General features: G+C 45.0%; 1 protein-coding gene across 1 annotated transcript in view; it reads left to right on the top strand.

Moving 5' to 3' along the window:
• The window catches only part of LOC127916932 (rho GTPase-activating protein 42-like), a gene marked incomplete at its 5' end in the record, with an annotated part of 65,405 nt that overhangs the window by 26,647 nt on the left and 16,869 nt on the right, over positions 1-21,889 (top strand). Inside the window, 10 exons of the mRNA XM_052500240.1 lie at positions 579-618; positions 1,961-2,023; positions 4,797-4,871; positions 7,977-8,061; positions 10,773-10,831; positions 15,233-15,338; positions 15,599-15,758; positions 16,054-16,204; positions 19,928-20,280; positions 20,321-20,531. Coding sequence (XP_052356200.1) covers positions 579-618; positions 1,961-2,023; positions 4,797-4,871; positions 7,977-8,061; positions 10,773-10,831; positions 15,233-15,338; positions 15,599-15,758; positions 16,054-16,204; positions 19,928-20,280; positions 20,321-20,531 — 1,303 coding nt within the window. The remainder of the gene's footprint in view (positions 1-578; positions 619-1,960; positions 2,024-4,796; positions 4,872-7,976; positions 8,062-10,772; positions 10,832-15,232; positions 15,339-15,598; positions 15,759-16,053; positions 16,205-19,927; positions 20,281-20,320; positions 20,532-21,889) is intronic.

Genomic DNA, 21,889 nt, shown 5'->3' with positions numbered 1-21,889 from the left:
GGCCACTTGGAGAGGTGTGTGGGAACTTGGAGAGGTGTGTGGCCACTTGGAGAGTTGTGTGGGAACTTGGAGAGGCGTGTGGCCACTTGGAGACAGCAGTTTGACCTCTTTCTCAAACCCTTGACATTTGTTTTGTCGTATGTTGCACCTACCACACAATCTCCAGGAATATTCTGATCATGTTACTAAATGTATCCAGAGTTTTTTCAGATTTAGTCCAACAAATGAGGTGAAAAGTACAGTAAGTGTAAAATCCACACGCAATCAACAGCGTAGTATTTAGATTCAGTCTTGTGTCAGGTGAACGGTTGGGTCCTCACTTTTAGTCTAATTATTTCCCCATGAACCTCAAACTATTCCCCTTTTAATGTCTACCATGGTTATGCAATATGCTTTCCATACTTCTTCTGTTAGGAACATTTCGTTGGAGCTCTGTCCACATAGGAGAATTTCCAACACAGTGCAAAGGGTTAATAACAAACATGTCCCTCCAGGAAGTGTTTGACTCTCTGCTTCAGGATGCGTCCCCCTTTTGTAAAATGGTTTTCAACTGAATTAACTCTGTTGATTTTCTCCAGATTTACAATCTTCCAGCCATTCTGAGCAAGAAAGAAGAGAGTAAGTATTTTATACTCCACACCACACGTACAATATACTACACAACACATGTCAAATATACTATACGACAAATGTACAATATACTACACAACACATGTACAATATACTATACAACACATGTATAATATACTATACAACACATGTCAAATATACTATACAACACATGTACAATATACTTTACAACACAAGTATAATATACTACACAACAAATGTATAATATACTATACAACACATGTACAATATACTATACAACACATGTACAATATACTTTACAACACAAGTATAATATACTACACAACACATGTATAATATACTATACAACACATGTACAATATACTATACAACACATGTACAATATACTATACAACACACGTATAATATACTATACAACACATGTCAAATATACTACACAACACAAGTATAATATACTACACAACACATGTATAATATACTATACAACACATGTACAATATACTATACAACACATGTACAATATACTATACAACACACGTATAATATACTATACAACACATGTCAAATATACTACACAACACATGTCAAATATACTATACAACACATGCATAATATACTACACAACACATGTACAATATACTATACAACACATGCATAATATACTACACAGCATATGTACAATATACTATACAACACATGTCAAATATACTACACAACACATGTACAATATACTACACAACACATGTGCAATATACTACACAACACATGTACAATATACTACACAACACACGTATAATATACTATACAACACATGTCAAATATACTACACAACACATGTCAAATATACTATACAACACATGCATAATATACTACACAACACATGTACAATATACTATACAACACATGCATAATATACTACACAGCGTATGTACAATATACTATACAACACATGTCAAATATACTACACAACACATGTACAATATACTACACAACACATGTACAATATACTACACAACACATGTGCAATATAGTATAGTTCTGACTCTCCTAGATGTACAAAGAGTGAATAATATGTGTAATAACAGATGCATTATCTAATTCTAACCCTTGTTGTTGTTGTTGTTGTCTGTTGCCATCCACTTCTACTTATCAACTCAGTTAGAGTCATTTGTCATAGTGTGGATCGTCATTAGTACACACTTTCTGTGTGAGAGAACAGCTGCACTCACACCACTCTTGAGTATTTCTCCACAATCGCCCCCTATTCCCTCTGTGTAGTGCACTACTTTTCAACAGAGCCCCGGGGGAACCTTGTGATCTGTGTATTGAACCCAGTCAACCCTGCTCCTTTGTGTTCCCTGTGTTACAGCGTACCTAAACGAGGCAGGGTTTAATTTTGTGAGGAAATGTATTGACTTGGTGGAGGTACGAGGTGAGTCATCACAGCAGCCATTTTTTTTATCCCTACTCCTGGGCTTCAGCTGTCAAAATAAGACTGCTGAACTCAGTCTCACTGTAATCCTACATGACCAAACACGGTAACCAACACCACTCTTCATTAGTGTGTGTGTGTGTGTGTGTGTGTGTGTGTGTGTGTGTGTGTGTGTGTGTGTGTGTGTGTGTGTGTGTGTGTGTGTGTGTTTCAGTGGTGTAAAGTACTTAAGTAAAAATACTTTAAAGTACTACTTAAGTAGTTTTTTGGGGGTATATCTGTACTTCACTTTACTATTTATATATTTTGTCAACTTTTACTTTTACTTCACCACATTCCTAAAGAAAATTATGTTATTTTTACTCCATACATTTAGCCTGACACCCAAAAGTACTCGTCACATTTAGCCATTTTCCCTAATGCCTCTGATCTGGCAGACTCACTAAACATAAAATGCTTCATTTGTAAATGATGTCTGAATGTTGGAGTGTGCCCCTGGCTATTCCTCAATAATAATTTTAAAAAACAAGACAATGGTGCCGTCTGGTTCGCGGAATATAAAGAATTTGAAATGATTTATACTTTTACTTGTGATACTTAAGTATATTTAAAACCAAATACTTTTAGACTTCACATTTCCTGTAGTCATTGTCTATGAAGGTATCTTTACATTTCCTGTAGTCATTTTCTATGAAGGTATCTTTACATTTCCTGTAGTCATTGTCTATGAAGGTATCTTTACATTTCCTGTAGTCATTGTCTATGAAGGTATCTTTACATTTCCTGTAGTCATTGTCTATGAAGGTATCTTTACATTTCCTGTAGTCATTGTCTATGAAGGTATCTTTACATGTCCTGTAGTCATTGTCTATGAAGGTATCTTTACATTTCCTGTAGTTTATTGTCTATGAAGGTATCTTTACATTTCCTGTAGTCATTGTCTATGAAGGTATCTTTACATTTCCTGTAGTCATTGTCTATGAAGGTATCTTTACATTTCCTGTAGTCATTGTCTATGAAGGTATCTTTACATTTCCTGTAGTCATTGTCTATGAAGGTAACTTTACATTTCCTGTAGTCATTGTCTATGAAGGTATCTTTACATTTCCTGTAGTCATTGTCTATGAAGGTAACTTTACATTTCCTGTAGTCATTGTCTATGAAGGTATCTTTACATTTCCTGTAGTCATTGTCTATGAAGGTATCTTTACATTTCCTGTAGTCATTGTTAATGAAGGTATCTTTACATTTCCTGTAGTCATTGTCTATGAAGGTATCTTTACATTTCCTGTAGTCGTTGTTAATGAAGGTATCTTTACATTTCCTGTAGTCATTGTCTATGAAGGTAACTTTACATTTCCTGTAGTCATTGTTAATGAAGGTATCTTTACATTTCCTGTAGTCATTGTCTATGAAGGTATCTTTACATTTCCTGTAGTCATTGTTAATGAAGGTATCTTTACATTTCCTGTAGTCATTGTCTATGAAGGTATCTTTACATTTCCTGTAGTCGTTGTTAATGAAGGTATCTTTACATTTCCTGTAGTCATTGTCTATGAAGGTATCTTTACATTTCCTGTAGTCATTGTTAATGAAGGTATCTTTACATTTCCTGTAGTCATTGTCTATGAAGGTATCTTTACATTTCCTGTAGTCATTGTCTATGAAGGTATCTTTACATTTCCTGTAGTCATTGTCTATGAAGGTATCTTTACATTTCCTGTAGTCATTGTCTATGAAGGTAACTTTACATTTCCTGTAGTCATTGTCTATGAAGGTATCTTTACATTTCCTGTAGTCATTGTCTATGAAGGTATCTACATTTCCTGTAGTCATTGTCTATGAAGGTATCTTTACATTTCCTGTAGTCATTGTCTATGAAGGTATCTTTACATTTCCTGTAGTCATTGTTAATGAAGGTATCTTTACATTTCCTGTAGTCATTGTCTATGAAGGTATCTTTACATTTCCTGTAGTCATTGTTAATGAAGGTATCTTTACATTTCCTGTAGTCATTGTCTATGAAGGTATCTTTACATTTCCTGTAGTCATTGTTAATGAAGGTATCTTTACATTTCCTGTAGTCATTGTCTATGAAGGTAACTTTACATTTCCTGTAGTCATTGTCTATGAAGGTATCTTTACATTTCCTGTAGTCATTGTCTATGAAGGTATCTTTACATTTCCTGTAGTCATTGTCTATGAAGGTATCTTTACATTTCCTGTAGTCATTGTCTATGAAGGTATCTTTACATTTCCTGTAGTCATTGTCTATGAAGGTATCTTTACATTTCCTGTAGTCATTGTCTATGAAGGTAACTTTACATTTCCTGAAGTCATTGTCTATGAAGGTATCTTTACATTTCCTGTAGTCATTGTCTATGAAGGTATCTTTACATTTCCTGTAGTCATTGTCTATGGAGGTATCTTTACATTTCCTGAAGTCATTGTCTATGAAGGTAACTTTACATTTCCTGAAGTCATTGTCTATGAAGGTATCTTTACATTTCCTGTAGTCATTGTCTATGAAGGTATCTTTACATTTCCTGTAGTCATTGTCTATGGAGGTATCTTTACATTTCCTGTAGTCATTGTCTATGAAGGTAACTTTACATTTCCTGAAGTCATTGTCTATGAAGGTATCTTTACATTTCCTGTAGTCATTGTCTATGAAGGTATCTTTACATTTCCTGTAGTCATTGTCTATGAAGGTAACTTTACATTTCCAACTGAGGACTCTTCCCACCACTGGTGTGTCTGTGTGATCTCATAGGGATCAGCACGTTGGGCCTCTACAGAATAGGAGGGGTCAACTCTAAGGTCCAGAAGTTGATGACCACTGTGTTTGGTAAGTAGCCTCTGCTCTCTATCTCCCTTTCACTCTCTCTCCATCTCTCTCTTTCTCTCTCTCTCCCTCCCTCTCTCAATTCAATTCAAGGGCTTCATTGGCATGGGAAACTCTAGTGAGTTTGTATATAGTGCGTATATACAGTCTAGTGAGTGTGTATATAGTGTGTATATATATATAATCTAGTGAGTGTGTATATACATTTACAATTTACATTTAAGTAATTTAAGTCACTATCTCTCTCTCTCACTCTCTCACTCTCTCTCTCTGTCTCTGTCTCTCAATCTCTCTCTCTCTCTCTCTCTCTCTCTCTCTCTCTCTCTCTCTCTCTCTCTCTCTCTCTCTCTCTCTCTCTCTCTCTCTCTCTCTCTCTCTCTCTCTCTCTCTCCTTCTTTCTCTCTGTCTCCTCTCTCTCTCTCTGTGTGTCTCTCTCCCTCTCTCTCTCTCTCTCTCTCTCTCTCTCTCTCTCTCTCTCTCTCTGTGTCTCTCTCTCTCTCTCAATCTCTCTCTCTGTCTCTCTGTCTCTCCTTCTTTCTCTCTGTTTCTCTCTCTTGCTGTCTCTGTCTCTCTCCTTCTTTCTCTCTCTCAATCTCTGTCTCTCTCTCTCTCCTTCTTCTCTCTCTCTCTCTCTCTCTCAATCTCTCTCTCTCTCTCTGTCTCTCTCTCTCCTTCTTTCTCTCTCTCTCTGTCTCTCTCTCTCTCTCTCTCTCTCTCTCTCTCTGTCTCTCTGTCTCTCCTTCTTTCTCTCTGTCTCTCTCTGTCTCTCTCTCTCTCTCTGTCTCTCTGTCTCTCTCTCTCTCTCTCTCTCTCTCTCTCTCTCTCTCTCTCTCTCTCTCTCTCTCTCTCTCTCTCTCTCTCTCTCTCAATCTCTGTCTCTCTCTCTCTCTCTCTCAATCTCTGTCTCTCTCTCTCTCAATCTCTGTCTCTCTCTCTCTCTCTCTCAATCTCTGTCTCTCTCTCTCTCTCTCTCCTTATTTCTCTCTCTCTCTCTCTCTCTCTCTCTCTCTCTCTCTCTCTCAATCTCTGTCTCTCTCTCTCTCTCTCTCAATCTCTGTCTCTCTCTCTCTCTCTCCTTATTTCTCTCTCTCTCTCTCTCTCTCTCTCTCTCTCTCTCTCTCTCTCTCTCTCTCTCTCTGTCTCTCTGTCTCTCTCTCTCTCTCCATATTTGTTCCTTCTGTAACCTTAGTGGCATCAGTTGGTCTGTAAGGCTCTGTTTAGATTATGCTATGCTGTCTATCATCCACCTCAGAGGGACCTCTAGTTTTCTCTGAAGTCAAAGTGAGAGAGTCAGCTGTGTCAAACAATGTATTGTTGTGTAGTTAACATATATATATATATATATATATATATATATATATATATATATATATATATATATAAACTGAAAAGGGATAACTTGTAAGGCCAAATAAACCCCTCATAACCCATAGACCTACGTAGATGCATTACAAACCCCTCATAACCCATAGACCTACGTAGATGAATTACAAACCCCTCATAACCCATAGACCTACGTAGATGCATTTACAAACCCCTCATAACCCATAGACCTACGTAGATGCATTTACAAACCCCTCATAACCCATAGACCTACGTAGATGCATTTACAAACCCCTCATAACCCATAGACCTACGTAGATGCATTTACAAACCCCTCATAACCCATAGACCTACGTAGATGCATTACAAACCCCTCATAACCCATAGACCTACGTAGATGCATTACAAACCCCTCATAACCCATAGACCTACGTAGATGCATTTACAACCCCCTCATAACCCATAGACCTACGTAGATGCATTACAACCCCCTCATAACCCATAGACCTACGTAGATGCATTACAAACCCCTTCATAACCCATAGACCTACGTAGATGCATTACAAACCCCTCATAACCCATAGACCTACGTAGATGCATGACAAACCCCTCATAACCCATAGACCTACGTAGATGCATTACAAACCCCTCATAACCCATAGACCTACGTAGATGCATTTACAAACCCCTCATAACCCATAGACCTACGTAGATGCATTTACAAACCCCTCATAACCCATAGACCTACGTAGATGCATTACAAACCCCTCATAACCCATAGACCTACGTAGATGCATTACAAACCCCTCATAACCCATAGACCTACGTAGATGCATTTACAAACCCCTCATAACCCATAGACCTACGTAGATGCATTTACAAACCCCTCATAACCCATAGACCTACGTAGATGCATTTACAAACCCCTCATAACCCATAGACCTACGTAGATGCATTACAAACCCCTCATAACCCATAGACCTACGTAGATGCATTTACAAACCCCTCATAACCCATAGACCTACGTAGATGCATTTACAACCCCCTCATAACCCATAGACCTACGTAGATGCATTACAACCCCCTCATAACCCATAGACCTACGTAGATGCATTACAAACCCCTTCATAACCCATAGACCTACGTAGATGCATTACAAACCCCTCATAACCCATAGACCTACGTAGATGCATTGCAAACCCCTCATAACCCATAGACCTACGTAGATGCATTACAAACCCCTCATAACCCATAGACCTACGTAGATGCATTTACAAACCCCTCATAACCCATAGACCTACGTAGATGCATTTACAAACCCCTCATAACCCATAGACCTACGTAGATGCATTACAAACCCCCTCATAACCCATAGACCTACGTAGATGCATTACAAACCCCTCATAACCCATAGACCTACGTAGATGCATTACAAACCCCTCATAACCCATAGACCTACGTAGATGCATTACAAACCCCTTCATAACCCATAGACCTACGTAGATGCATTACAAACCCCTCATAACCCATAGACCTACGTAGATGCATTACAAACCCCTCATAACCCATAGACCTACGTAGATGCATTACAAACCCCTTCATAACCCATAGACCTACGTAGATGCATTACAAACCCCTCATAACCCATAGACCTACATTTACAAACCCTTCATCAGTGATGTCACCCTGTATATTTAAGTCCACTACTGAGCTGTGTTCTGGAACAGGTCAGTCAGGTACAGTGTAATTGTGTAAATGGTTGTGTTGTTGTGTTGTATCCCGTAGCAACCAAGGCTCCAGTTGATATGAACCTGGACCCAGACACCTGGGACAACAAGACCATCACAAGCGGCCTGAAGAATTACCTCAGGTACACACACACAGAGATATGCATGGACCTAGTGAATTAGCTCAGGTACACACACACAGAGATATGGATGGACCTAGTGAATTACCTCAGGTACACAATACACAGAGATATGCATGGACCTAGTGAATTACCTCAGGTACACAATACACAGAGATATGCATGGACCTAGTGAATTAGCTCAGGTACACACACACAGAGATATGCATGGACCTAGTGAATTACCTCAGGTACACACACACAGAGATATGCATGGACCTAGTGTATTAGCTCAGGTACACACACACAGAGATATGCATGGACCTAGTGAATTAGCTCAGGTACACACACACAGAGATATGCATGGACCTAGTGAATTAGCTCAGGTACACACACACAGAGATATGCATGGACCTAGTGAATTACCTCAGGTACACACACACAGAGATATGCATGGACCTAGTGAATTACCTCAGGTACACACACAGAGATATGCATGGACCTAGTGAATCAGCTCAGGTACACACACACAGAGATATGCATGGACCTAGTGAATTAGCTCAGGTACACACACACAGAGATATGCATGGACCTAGTGAATTACCTCAGGTACACACACACAGAGATATGCATGGACCTAGTGAATTACCTCAGGTACACACACACAGAGATATGCATGGACCTAGTGAATTAGCTCAGGTACACACACACACAGAGATATGCATGGACCTAGTGAATTAGCTCAGGTACACACACACAGAGATATGCATGGACCTAGTGAATTACCTCAGGTACACACACACAGAGATATGCATGGACCTAGTGAATTAGCTCAGGTACACAATACACAGAGATATGCATGGACCTAGTGAATTAGCTCAGGTACACACACACAGAGATATGCATGGACCTAGTGAATTAGCTCAGGTACACACACACAGAGATATGCATGGACCTAGTGAATTAGCTCAGGTACACACACACAGAGATATGCATGGACCTAGTGAATTAGCTCAGGTACACAATACACAGAGATATGCATGGACCTAGTGAATTAGCTCAGGTACACACACACAGAGATATGCATGGACCTAGTGAATTAGCTCAGGTACACACACACAGAGATATGCATGGACCTAGTGAATTAGCTCAGGTACACACACACACAGAGATATGCATGGACCTAGTGAATTACCTCAGGTACACACACACAGAGATATGCATGGACCTAGTGAATTAGCTCAGGTACACACGCACAGAGATATGCATGGACCTAGTGAATTAGCTCAGGTACACACACACAGAGATATGCATGGACCTAGTGAATTAGCTCAGGTACACACACACAGAGATATGCATGGACCTAGTGAATTAGCTCAGGTACACACACACAGAGATATGCATGGACCTAGTGAATTAGCTCAGGTACACACGCACAGAGATATGCATGGACCTAGTGAATTACCTCAGGTACACACACACAGAGATATGCATGGACCTAGTGAATTAGCTCAGGTACACACACACAGAGATATGCATGGACCTAGTGAATTAGCTCAGGTACACAATACACAGAGATATGCATGGACCTAGTGAATTAGCTCAGGTACACACACACAGAGATTTGCATGGACCTAGTGAATTAGCTCAGGTACACACACACAGAGATATGCATGGACCTAGTGAATTAGCTCAGGTACACACACACAGAGATATGCATGGACCTAGTGAATAAGCTCAGGTACACACACACAGAGATATGCATGGACCTAGTGAATTAGCTCAGGTACACACACACAGAGATATGCATGGACCTAGTGAATTAGCTCAGGTACACACACACAGAGATATGCATGGACCTAGTGAATTAGCTCAGGCACACACACACAGAGATATGCATGGACCTAGTGAATTACCTCAGGTACACAATACACAGAGATATGCATGGACCTAGTGAATTACCTCAGGTACACAATACACAGAGATATGCATGGACCTAGTGAATTAGCTCAGGTACACACACACAGAGATATGCATGGACCTAGTGAATTAGCTCAGGTACACACACACAGAGATATGCATGGACCTAGTGAATTAGCTCAGGTACACACACACACACAGATATGCATGGACCTAGTGAATTAGCTGAGGTCATGTTGCCCTACCAGTTGCTCCCTGCTCCTCCCTGGCTAGGAATAATCATGACATTGGCTTAATGCCTTCCTGAAACCCTCCCATCCTTGGTCAACCAGTGTGTGTGTGTGCGTGGTGCGTGCGTGTGTGTGTGTGCGTGGTGCGTGCGTGTGTGTGTGCGTGGTGTGTGCGTGGTGTGTGCGTGGTGTGTGTGTGTGCGTGGTGCGTGCGTGCGTGTGTGTGTGTGTGTGTGTGTGTGCGTGGTGCGTGCGTGGTGTGTGTGTGTGTGCATGGTGAGTGCGTGCGTGCGTGTGTGCGTGTGTGTGTGTGTGTGTGTGTGTGTGTGTGTGTGTGTGCATGGTGCGTGCGTGCGTGCGTGCGTGCGTGCGTGCGTGTGTGTGTGTGTGTGTGTGTGTGTGTGTGTGTGTGTGTGTGTGTGTGTGTGTGTGTGTGTGTGTGTGTGTGCATACTCCCTATCAAAGATTGTAAAAGCATGTTGTTGGTGTAAGCGTTATCTGGAGGGAGTTTTCACCATCGTTAACGCTGGGAAAAGAGTGAATAGTTGAGACGTCTCCTCTTCATGTTCCCTTTTCATCCACCAGGTGTCTCTCTGAGCCTCTGCTGACCTTTAAGCTCCACAAAGACTTCATCATGGCCGTCAGTAAGTAATACAATGGGGATTATCAGCACACAGCTGCCCTGCAAAACCACTAACTAAACCCTGACCCTAACCCTGACCCTTACCTAAACCCTGACCCTTACCCTAACCCTGACCCTTACCTAAACCCTGACCCTTACGCTAACACAGCTGCCCTGCAAAACCACTAACTAAACCCTGACCCTAACCCTAACCCTGACCCTAACCTTAACCCTAACCCTACACAGCTGCCCTGCAAAACCACTAACTAAACCCTGACCCTGACTGACCCTTACCTTAACCCTGACCCTGACCCTTACCCTAACCCCAACCCTTACCCTAACCCTACACAGCTGCCCTGCAAAACCACTAACTAAACCCTAACCCTGACCCTTACCCTAACCCTGACCCTAACCTTAACCCTGACCCTTACCTTAACCCCGACCCTTACGCTAACACAGCTGCCCTGCAAAACCACTAACTAAACCCTGACCCTTACCTTAACCCCGACCCTAACCCTTACCTAAACTCTGACCCTTACCTTAACCCTAACCCTAACCCTACACAGCTGCCCTGCAAAACAACTAACCAAACCCTGACCCTAACCCTTACTTTAACCCCGGCCCTAACCCTTACCTTAACCCTTACCTAAACCCTGACCCTTACCTTAACCCTGACCCTAACCCTTACCTTAACCCTAACCCTTACCCTTACCTTAACCCTGACCCTTACCTAAACCCTGACCCTAACCCCTTACCTAAACCCTGACCCTTACCTAAACCTTGACCCTAACCCTTACCTTAACCCTGACCCTAACCCTTACCTTAACCCTGACCCTAACCCTTACCTTAACCCTGACCCTTACCTTAACCCTGACCCTAACCCTTCCTTAACCATGACCCTAACCAAACCCTGACCCTAAACCTTACCTAAACCTTGACCCTAACCCTTACATTAACCCTGACCCTTACCTTAACCCTGACCCTAACCCTTACCTTAACCCTGACCCTGACCCTTACCTTGACCCTAACCCTTACCTTAACCATGACCCTAACCAAACCCTGACCCTAAACCTTACCTTGACCCTAACCCTTACATTAACCCTGACCCTAACCCTTACCTTAACCCTTACCTTAACCCTTACCCTAACCCATACCTTAACCCTGACCCTAACCCTTACCTAAACCCTGACCCTAACCCTTACCTAAACCTTGACCCTAACCCTAACCCTTACCTTTAACCCTTACCTTAACCCTAACCCTTACCTAAACCCTGACCCTAACCCTTACCTTAACCCTGACCCTAACCAAACCCTAACCCTTACCTAAACCTTGACCCTAACCCTTACCTTAACCCTGACCCTAACCCTGACCCTAACCCTTACCTTAACCCTGACCCTTACCTTAACCCTGACCCTAACCCTTCCTTAACCATGACCCTAACCAAACCCTGACCCTAAACCTTACCTAAACCTTGACCCTAACCCTTACATTAACCCTGACCCTTACCTTAACCCTGACCCTAACCCTTACCTTAACCCTGACCCTGACCCTTACCTTGACCCTAACCCTTACCTTAACCATGACCCTAACCAAACCCTGACCCTAAACCTTACCTTGACCCTAACCCTTACATTAACCCTGACCCTAACCCTTACCTTAACCCTTACCTTAACCCTTACCCTAACCCATACCTTAACCCTGACCCTAACCCTTACCTAAACCCTGACCCTAACCCTTACCTAAACCTTGACCCTAACCCTAACCCTTACCTTTAACCCTTACCTTAACCCTAACCCTTACCTAAACCCTGACCCTAACCCTTACCTTAACCCTGACCCTAACCAAACCCTAACCCTTACCTAAACCTTGACCCTAACCCTTACCTTAACCCTAACCCTTACCTTAACCCTAACCCTTACCTTAACCCTTACCTTAACCCTGACCCTAACCCTTACCTAAACCTTGACCCTAACGCTTACCTTAACCCTGACCCTAACCCTTACCTTAACCCTAACCCTTACCTTTACCTTAACCCTTACCTTAACACTGATGCTAACCCTTACTGTGACCCTGACCCTAACCCTTACTTTAACCCTGATGCTAAACCTTACCTAAACCCTGACCCTAACCCTTACCTTAACCCTGATGCTAAACCTTACCTAAACCCTGATGCTAACCCTTACCGTGACCCTGACCCTAACCCTTACCTTAACCCTGACCCTAACCCTTACCTTAACCCTGACCCTTACCTTAACTCGACCCTTACCTTAACCCTAACCCTTACCTTAACCCTGATGCTAACCCTTACCTTAACCCTAACCCTTACCTTAAACCTGACCCTAACCCTTACCTTAACCCTGACCCTTACCTTAACCCTGATGCTAACCCTTACCTTAACCCTGACCCTAACCCTTACCATAACCTTGACCCTTACCTTAACCCTGACCCTAACCCTTTTCGTAACCCTGACCCTAACCCTTACCTTAACCCTGACTCTAACCCTTACCTTTCCTTAACCCTGACCCTAATCCTTACCTTAGCCCCTACCCTTACCTTAGCCCCGAACCCTTACCTTAGCCCCTACCCTTACCTTAGCCCTAACCCTTACCTTAGCCCCTACCCTTACCTTAGCCCCTACCCTTACCTTAGCCCTAACCCTTACCTTAGCCCTAACCCTTTCCTTAGCCCTAACCCTTTGCTTAGCCCTAACCCTTTAACTAGGAACGCTGACTAGGAACGCTGACGAGGAACGCTGATTAGGAACACTAACTAGGAACACTGACTAGGAACGCTGACTAGCAACGCTGACTAGGAACGCTGACTAGGAACGCTGACTAGGAACGCTGACTAGGAACGCTGACTTGGACCACTATCTAGGAACGCTGACCAAGATCGCTGACCAGGAACGCTGACTAGGAACGCCTACCAGGACCACTATCTAGGAACGCTGACCAGGACCGCTATCTAGGAACGCTGACTAGGAACGCCTACCAGGACCACTATCTAGGAACGCTGACTAGGAACGCCTACCAGGACCACTATCCAGGAATGCTGACTAGGAACGCTGACTAGGAACGCTGACTAGGAACGCTGACTAGGAACGCTGACTAGGAACGCTGACTAGGAACGCTGACTAGGAACACTAACTAGGAACGCTGACTAGGAACACTGACTAGGAACGCTGACTAGGAACACTGACTAGGAACGCTGACTAGGAACACTGACTGGGAACGCTGACTAGGAACACTGACTGTTGTGTAACTGTTGCTCTCTTCTTGTCCCACGACTCACTTCATTTGTCTGGCAGCTTTTTTGTATTTTTTTGTTTGTTTTTGTTTTGTGCTACATTGCAACATACAACAACAAAAAATGTTTCAATCAATTTAGAAATAGTCTACAGTTGAATTTAAGTATTGAAGATATTTTGACGATAGATTGTTTTGCATGTTACATGGAAAAACATGGATCATGTCCAACAAGCAGCCATGAAGCTGTCAGTGTGTTTATCATGACTCTGTCCCCCCACCTCCCCCTTCTCCCCCATCCTCCCCCCTCCTCCCCAACCTCCCCCTTCTCCCCCATCCTCCCCCCTCCTCCCCAATCTCCCCATCCTCCCCCTTCTCCCCATCCTCCCCCATCCTCCCCTTCCCCCCACCTCCCCTTCTCCCCATCCTCCCCCTACTCCCCCATCCTCCCCCTCCTCCCCAATCTCCCCCTTCTCCCCCATCCTCCCCTTCTCCCCCATCCTCCCCCTTCTCTCCTTCTCCCCCATCCTCCCCTTCTCCCCATCCTCCCCCATCCTCCCCTTCCCCCACCTCCCCTTCTCCCCATCCTCCCCCTCCCCCATCCTCCCCCTCCTCCCCAATCTCCCCCTTCTCCCCATCCTCCCCTTCTCCCCCATCCTCCCCCTTCTCTCCCTTCTCCCCATCCTCCCCCTTCCCCCCACCTCCCCTTCTCCCCAACCTCCCCTTCTCCCCCTTCTCCCCATCCTCTCCCATCTCCCCATCCTCTCCCTTCTCCCCCATCCTCCCCAATTTCCCCCTCCTTCCCAATCTCCCCCCCATCCTCCCCTTCTCCCCATCTCCCCCTACCTCCCCATCTCCCCCTCCTCCCCAATCTCCCCCTCCTCCCCCATCCTCCCCCATCTCCCCCTCCTCCCCAATCTCCCCCTCCGCCCCCAATCTCCCCCTCCTCCCCGTCCTCCCCATCTCCCCCTTCTCCGCCCCTCCCCTCCTCCCCCCCGTCCTCCCCCTCCTCCCCATCTCCCCCTCCTCCCCAATCTCCCCTCCTCCCCCATCCTCCCCATCTCCCCTCCTCCCCAATCTCCCCCTCCGCCCCAATCTCCCCTCCTCCCCCATCCTCCCCTTCTTCCCCTTCTACGCCCTCCCCTCCTCCCCGTCCTCCCCCTCCTCCCCCTCCCCAGAGTGTGAAGACCAGAACTACAGGGTGAGGGCCGTCCATGCCTTGGTCCACAAGCTGCCTGAAAGGAACAGGGAGATGATGGAGCTACTGATCAAACACCTCGTCACGTGGGTCTCTCCTAACTGACCAGTCTAAAATCACATCGTAAATCTATTGTTGTGTAGGGAGATGTCACACTTCATCCATCAGTCTCACAATCGGAAGGTCCTGCTACCTTAAAGATGAATGCACTCTAACTAAGTCTCTCTGGATAAGACAATCTGCTAAGTGACTCAAATGAAAACATTGTGTTCGATGTTTGTTCATCTATAATGTAGTGTGATATTGAAACCTTGTACCATCCTGTCTGATCTGTCTGTCTCCACAGAGTGTCCACCCACAGCCAGTTCAACCTGATGACTGTGTCCAACCTGGGTGTGATCTTCGGGCCCACGTTGATGAGGTCACAGGAGGAGACGGTGGCCGCCATGATGAACATTAAATTCCAGAACATCGTGGTGGAGATTCTCATCGAGAACTTTGACAAGGCAAGAGAGTTTCTGGTTTCTTTGAAATCAGACTGAAATATTGAGCCTGTAAAAATATTTAGTTTGCTGGTAGCTCTCCTGGTCCTGGGTATACGTATGTGTCATGTCTTGGGCCTATAGTAGGAGTTTTTAGGTATTTAGGAATGTGTCATGTCTTGGGCCTATAGTAGGAGGTTTTAGGTATTTAGGTATATGTCTGACCATGTGACCTAAGCAGGAAACTACCCGGACCCTAGCTAGTTATATACCACTGTAATGCTCAGTTAATACAACTATTTTTCTCTCCCCTCTCCAGATCTTCCACCAGCCTCCAGACCCCAACGTACCTCTGCCCCAGCCCCAATCCCGACCAAGCTCACGAAGGAGCAGGGCCATCTGCCTGTCCACAGGCCCTAGGAAGCCTCGCAGCATCTACACCCCAACACTGTGCCTTGCAGACGCTGACAGTGAGTCCTACACCTATCCCTAGCACTGCAGGCAATTGTTGCATATCGAATGATACCATATTGCCTGTAGGCCTGTAAACCTATAGCATTCAGATCTGCATCAGATCTGCACCTTCTAATCAGAGACTGATTTAGACCTGGGACACAAGGTGAGTGGAATTCATGATGTGGTAAAACAAAACGCTAGCAGCGGTGCGGATCACATAGGGTCATATTTGAATAACCCTGGAATAGGGGTCATGTCACTCTGCTAGCTAATCTGGCCTGCTGCAGCATTCATTACATATTCCCCTGGAATAGGGGGTCATGTCACTCTGCTAACTAATCTGGCCTGCTGCAGCATTCATTACATATTCCCCTGGAATAGGGGGTCATGTCACTCTGCTAGCTAATCTGGCCTGCTGCAGCATTCATTACAAAGTCCCCTGGACTAGGGGGTCATATCACTCTGCTAGCTAATCTGGCCTGCTACAGCATTCATTACATATTCCCCTGGAATAGGGGGTCATATCACTCTGCTAGCTAATCTGGCCTGCTGCAGCATTCATTACATATTCCCTTGGAATAGGGGGTCATGTCACTCTGCTAGCTAATCTGGCCTGCTGCAGCATTCATTACATATTCCCCTGGAATAGGGGGTCATGTCACTCTGCTAGCTAATCTGGCCTGCTGCAGCATTCATTACATATTCCCCTGGAATAGGGGGTCATGTCACTCTACTAGCTAATCTGGCCTGCTGCAGCATTCATTACATATTCCCCTGGAATAGGGGGTCATATAACTCTGCTAGCTAATCTGGCCTGCTGCAGCATTCATTACATATTCCCTGGAATAGGGGTCATGTCACTCTGCTAGCTAATCTGGCCTGCTGCAGCATTCATTACATATTCCCCTGGAATAGGGGGTCATATAACTCTGCTAGCTAATCTGGCCTGCTGCAGCATTCATTACATATTCCCCTGGAATAGGGGGTCATATAACTCTGCTAGCTAATCTGGCCTGCTGCAGCATTCATTACATATTCCCCTGGAATAGGGGGTCATGTCACTCTGCTAGCTAATCTGGCCTGCTGCAGCATTCATTACATATTCCCCTGGAATAGGGGGTCATGTCACTCTACTAGCTAATCTGGCCTGCTGCAGCATTCATTACATATTCCCCTGGAATAGGGGGTCATATAACTCTGCTAGCTAATCTGGCCTGCTGCAGCATTCATTACATATTCCCCTGGAATAGGGGGTCATATAACTCTGCTAGCTAATCTGGCCTGCTGCAGCATTCATTACATATTCCCCTGGAATAGGGGGTCATATCACTAAACTAGCTAATCTGGCCTGCTGCAGCATTCATTACATATTCCCCTGGAATAGGGGGTCATGTCACTCTGCTAGCTAATCTGGCCTGCTGCAGCATTCATTACATATTCCCCTGGAATAGGGGGTCATATAACTCTGCTAGCTAATCTGGCCTGCTGCAGCATTCATTACATATTCCCCTGGAATAGGGGGTCATATAACTCTGCTAGCTAATCTGGCCTGCTGCAGCATTCATTACATATTCCCCTGGAATAGGGTGTCATGTCACTCTGCTAGCTAATCTGGCCTGCTGCAGCATTCATTACATATTCCCCTGGAATAGGGGGTCATATAACTCTGCTAGCTAATCTGGCCTGCTGCAGCATTCATTACATATTCCCCTGGAATAGGGGGTCATATAACTCTGCTAGCTAATCTGGCCTGCTGCAGCATTCATTACATATTCCCCTGGAATAGGGGGTCATATCACTCAACTAGCTAATCTGGCCTGCTGCAGCATTCATTACATATTCCCCTGGAATAGGGGGTCATATCACTCAACTAGCTAATCTGGCCTGCTGCAGCATTCATTACATATTCCCCGGGAATAGGGTGTCATGTCACTCTGCTAGCTAATCTGGCCTGCTGCAGCATTCATTACATATTCCCCTGGAATGGGGGGTCATGTCACTCTGCTAGCTAATCTGGCCTGCTGCAGCATTCATTACATATTCCCCTGGGCTAGAGGGTCATATCACTTTGCTAGCTAATCTGGCCTGCTGCAGCATTCATTACATATCCCCATTGAGATGTTCATTAATATATTATCACTTCATCTACCCGGGCACCATCAGAGAATACAAAACATTCCAGAATGTAGCCAGTAACTCTATTCTCTAAACTACTGTAGTGGTGGTGCTACTACATTTAGCCACAGTAGTAATAATACTGTCTGCATCCCAAATGGCCCATAGGTTCCTGGTCTAAAGTAGTGTACTATATAGGGAACCGGGTGCCATAGGTTCCTGGTCTAAAGTAGTGCACTATATAGGGAACAGGGTGCCATAGGTTCCTGGTCTAAAGTAGTGCACTATATAGGGAACAGGGTGCCATAGGTTCCTGGTCTAAAGTAGTGCACTATATAGGGAACAGGGTGCCATAGGTTCCTGGTCTAAAGTAGTGCACTATATAGGGAACAGGCTGCCATAGGTTCCTGGTCTAAAGTAGTGCACTATATAGGGAACAGGGTGCCATAGGTCCCTGGTCTAAAGTAGTGCACTATATAGGGAACAGGGTGCCATAGGTTCCTGGTCTAAAGTAGTGTACTATATAGGGAACAGGGTGCCATAGGTTCCTGGTCTAAAGTAGTGTACTATATAGGGAACAGGGTGCCATAGGTTCCTGGTCTAAAGTAGTGTACTATATAGGGAACAGGGTGCCATAGGTTCCTGGTCTAAAGTAGTGTACTATATAGGGAACAGGGTGCCATAGGTTCCTGGTCTAAAGTAGTTCACTATATAGGGAACAGGGTGCCATAGGGCTCTGGTCTAAAGTAGTGTACTATATAGGGAACAGGGTGCCATAGGTTCCTGGTCTAAAGTAGTGTACTATATAGGGAACAGGGTGCCATAGGTTCCTGGTCTAAAGTAGTGCACTATATAGGGAACAGTATGCCATAGGTTCCTAGGCTAAAGTAGTGCACTATATAGGGAACAGGGTGCCATAGGTTCCTGGTCTAAAGTAGTGCACTATATAGGGAACAGGGTACCATAGGTTCCTGGTCTAAAGTAGTGTACTATATAGGGAACAGGGTGCCATAGGTTCCTGGTCTAAAGTAGTGCACTATATAGGGAACAGGGTACCATAGGTTCCTGGTCTAAAGTAGTGTACTATATAGGGAACAGGGTGCCATAGGTTCCTGGTCTAAAGTAGTGCACTATATAGGGAACAGTGTGCCATAGGTTCCTAGGCTAAAGTAGTGCACTATATAGGGAACAGGGTGCCATAGGTTCCTGGTCTAAAGTAGTGTACTATATAGGGAACAGGGTGCCATAGGTTCCTGGTCTAAAGTAGTGCACTATATAGGGAACAGGGTGCCATAGGTTCCTGGTCTAAAGTAGTGTACTATATAGGGAACAGGGTGCCATAGGTTCTACGTATTGAATAAGATGGCATTTGAGATGCATTCACTGTGTTTTGTCTCAGTAGTCGGTCATTCATCAGGTTTTAATGACCCTGTGTGTTCCTGGTCCTTGTAACAGGTGACCCGTTCAGCAGGTTTTAATGACTCTGTGTGTTCCTGGTCCTTGTAACAGGTGACCCGTTCAGCAGGTTTTAATGACTCTGTGTGTTCCTGGTCCTTGTACAGGTGACCCGTTCAGCAGGTTTTAATGATGCTGTGTGTTCCTGCTCTCTGGTCCTTGTACAGGTGACACGTTCAGCAGCAGTCCAGGCAGCACCCCCTTGGGAAGCATGGAGTCCCTCTCCTCCCACTCCTCTGAGCAGAACAGCTCCTCCAAGACAACTGGCACTTCCTCCCACCACCAGCCCAAAGACAAGGCTTCCTATCCCCCTGGCCTGTGGCTGGGGATGGGTCAGGGGACGAGCCAGTGGCTCGGGATGGGTCAGGGTACCAGCCTGAAGCAGGGGATGGGTCAGGGGACCAGCCTGGGGCAGGAGATGGGTCAGGGGACCAGTATGGGGCAGGAGATGGGTCAGGGCCCAACCCTGGGTCTCCGTCGCTCCCCTCACAGCTCTCTTCCAACGGGCCAGGGAAGGGAAGTGTCCCATCCTGCCTCAGCAGCCCAGAGTCTAGCTCCAGGGAAGACGTGGAGACAGGGAGGACAGACGGGAGTCGGAGGGAGATGCTCTGAGTCTGTCCTCAACCAGCACCACAGCTACACCCAGGGGGTCCATCGGCCCGAAGAAAGCCCCCCACTCCCAGACGGATCTCCGGCCGGTGCCCGTGACCCAACTGACCCAGCTGAACCGCTCAGCCGCTCCCTCTCTGAGGTCACTGTATATATCTGAAGGTAAGAGTCTAACATATCTCTGCAAATCAAATCTCTGTGGGGCCATACTTGCGAAACATTAGAAAAGTTTACGTTTTAGTTTAAGTTTAAGAATCAGCAAATTAAAATCGTTGGCCAAGTTGCACATGATCAAAGACTACATGTTAGCTGTTCTGATTAAATACTGTAACCTGAATCCTTGTAACCTGACTCCTTTAACCTGACTCCTTGTAACCTGACTCCTTGTAACCTGACTCCTTGTAACCTGACTCCTTGTAACCTAACTTCTTGTAACCTGACTCCTTGTAACCTGTCTCCTTGTAACCTGAATCCTTGTAACCTAACTCCTTGTAACCTGACTCCTTTAACCTGACTCCTTGTAACCTGGCTCCTTGTAACCTGGCTCCTTGTAACCTGACTCCTTGTAACCTGGATCATTGTAACCTGAATCCTTGTAACCTGACTCCTTGTAACCTGACTCCTTGTAACCTGACTCCTTGTAACCTGACTCCTTGTAACCTGGCTCCTTGTAACCTGACTCCTTGTAACCTGGATCATTGTAACCTGGCTCCCTGAAACCTGACTCCTTGTAACCTGGATCCCTGAAACCTGACTCCTTGTAACCTGACTCCTTGTAACCTGACTCCTTGTAACCTGACTCCTTGTAACCTGACTCCTTGTAACCTGGCTCCTTGTAACCTGACTCCTTGTAACCTGACTCCTTGTAACCTGGATCCCTGAAACCTGACTCCTTGTAACCTGACTCCTTGTAACCTGAATCCTTTAACCTGACTCCTTTAACCTGACTCCTTTAACCTGACTCCTTGTAACCTGACTCCTTGTAACCTGGCTCCTTGTAACCTGACTCCTTGTAACCTGGCTCCTTGTAACCTGGCTCCTTGTAACCTGACTCCTTGTAACCTGGCTCCCTGAAACCTGGCTCCTTGTAACCTGACTCCTTGTAACCTGGCTCCTTGTAACCTGGCTCCTTGTAACCTGGCTCCTTGTAACCTGGCTCCTTGTAACCTGGCTCCTTGTAACCTGACTCCTTGTAACCTGGCTCCCTGAAACCTGGCTCCTTGTAACCTGACTCCTTGTAACCTGACTCCCTGAAACCTGACTCCCTGAAACCTGGCTCATTGTAACCTGGCTCCTTGTAACCTGGCTCCTTGTAACCTGGCTCCTTGTAACCTAACTCCTTGTAACCTGGCTCCTTGTAACCTAACTCCTTGTAACCTGACTCCTTGTAACCTGACTCCTTGTAACCTGACTCCTTGTAACCTGACTCCTTGTAACCTGACTCCTTGTAACCTGACTCCTTGTAACCTAACTTCTTGTAACCTGACTCCTTGTAACCTGACTCCTTGTAACCTGGCTCC

The sequence above is a fragment of the Oncorhynchus keta genome, unplaced genomic scaffold (genome assembly GCF_023373465.1).
Source record: "Oncorhynchus keta strain PuntledgeMale-10-30-2019 unplaced genomic scaffold, Oket_V2 Un_contig_1012_pilon_pilon, whole genome shotgun sequence".
Lineage (NCBI taxonomy): Eukaryota > Metazoa > Chordata > Actinopteri > Salmoniformes > Salmonidae > Oncorhynchus > Oncorhynchus keta.
Note: the sequence above shows the minus strand (reverse complement) of the source record. Positions and strands in the feature narration are given on the sequence as shown.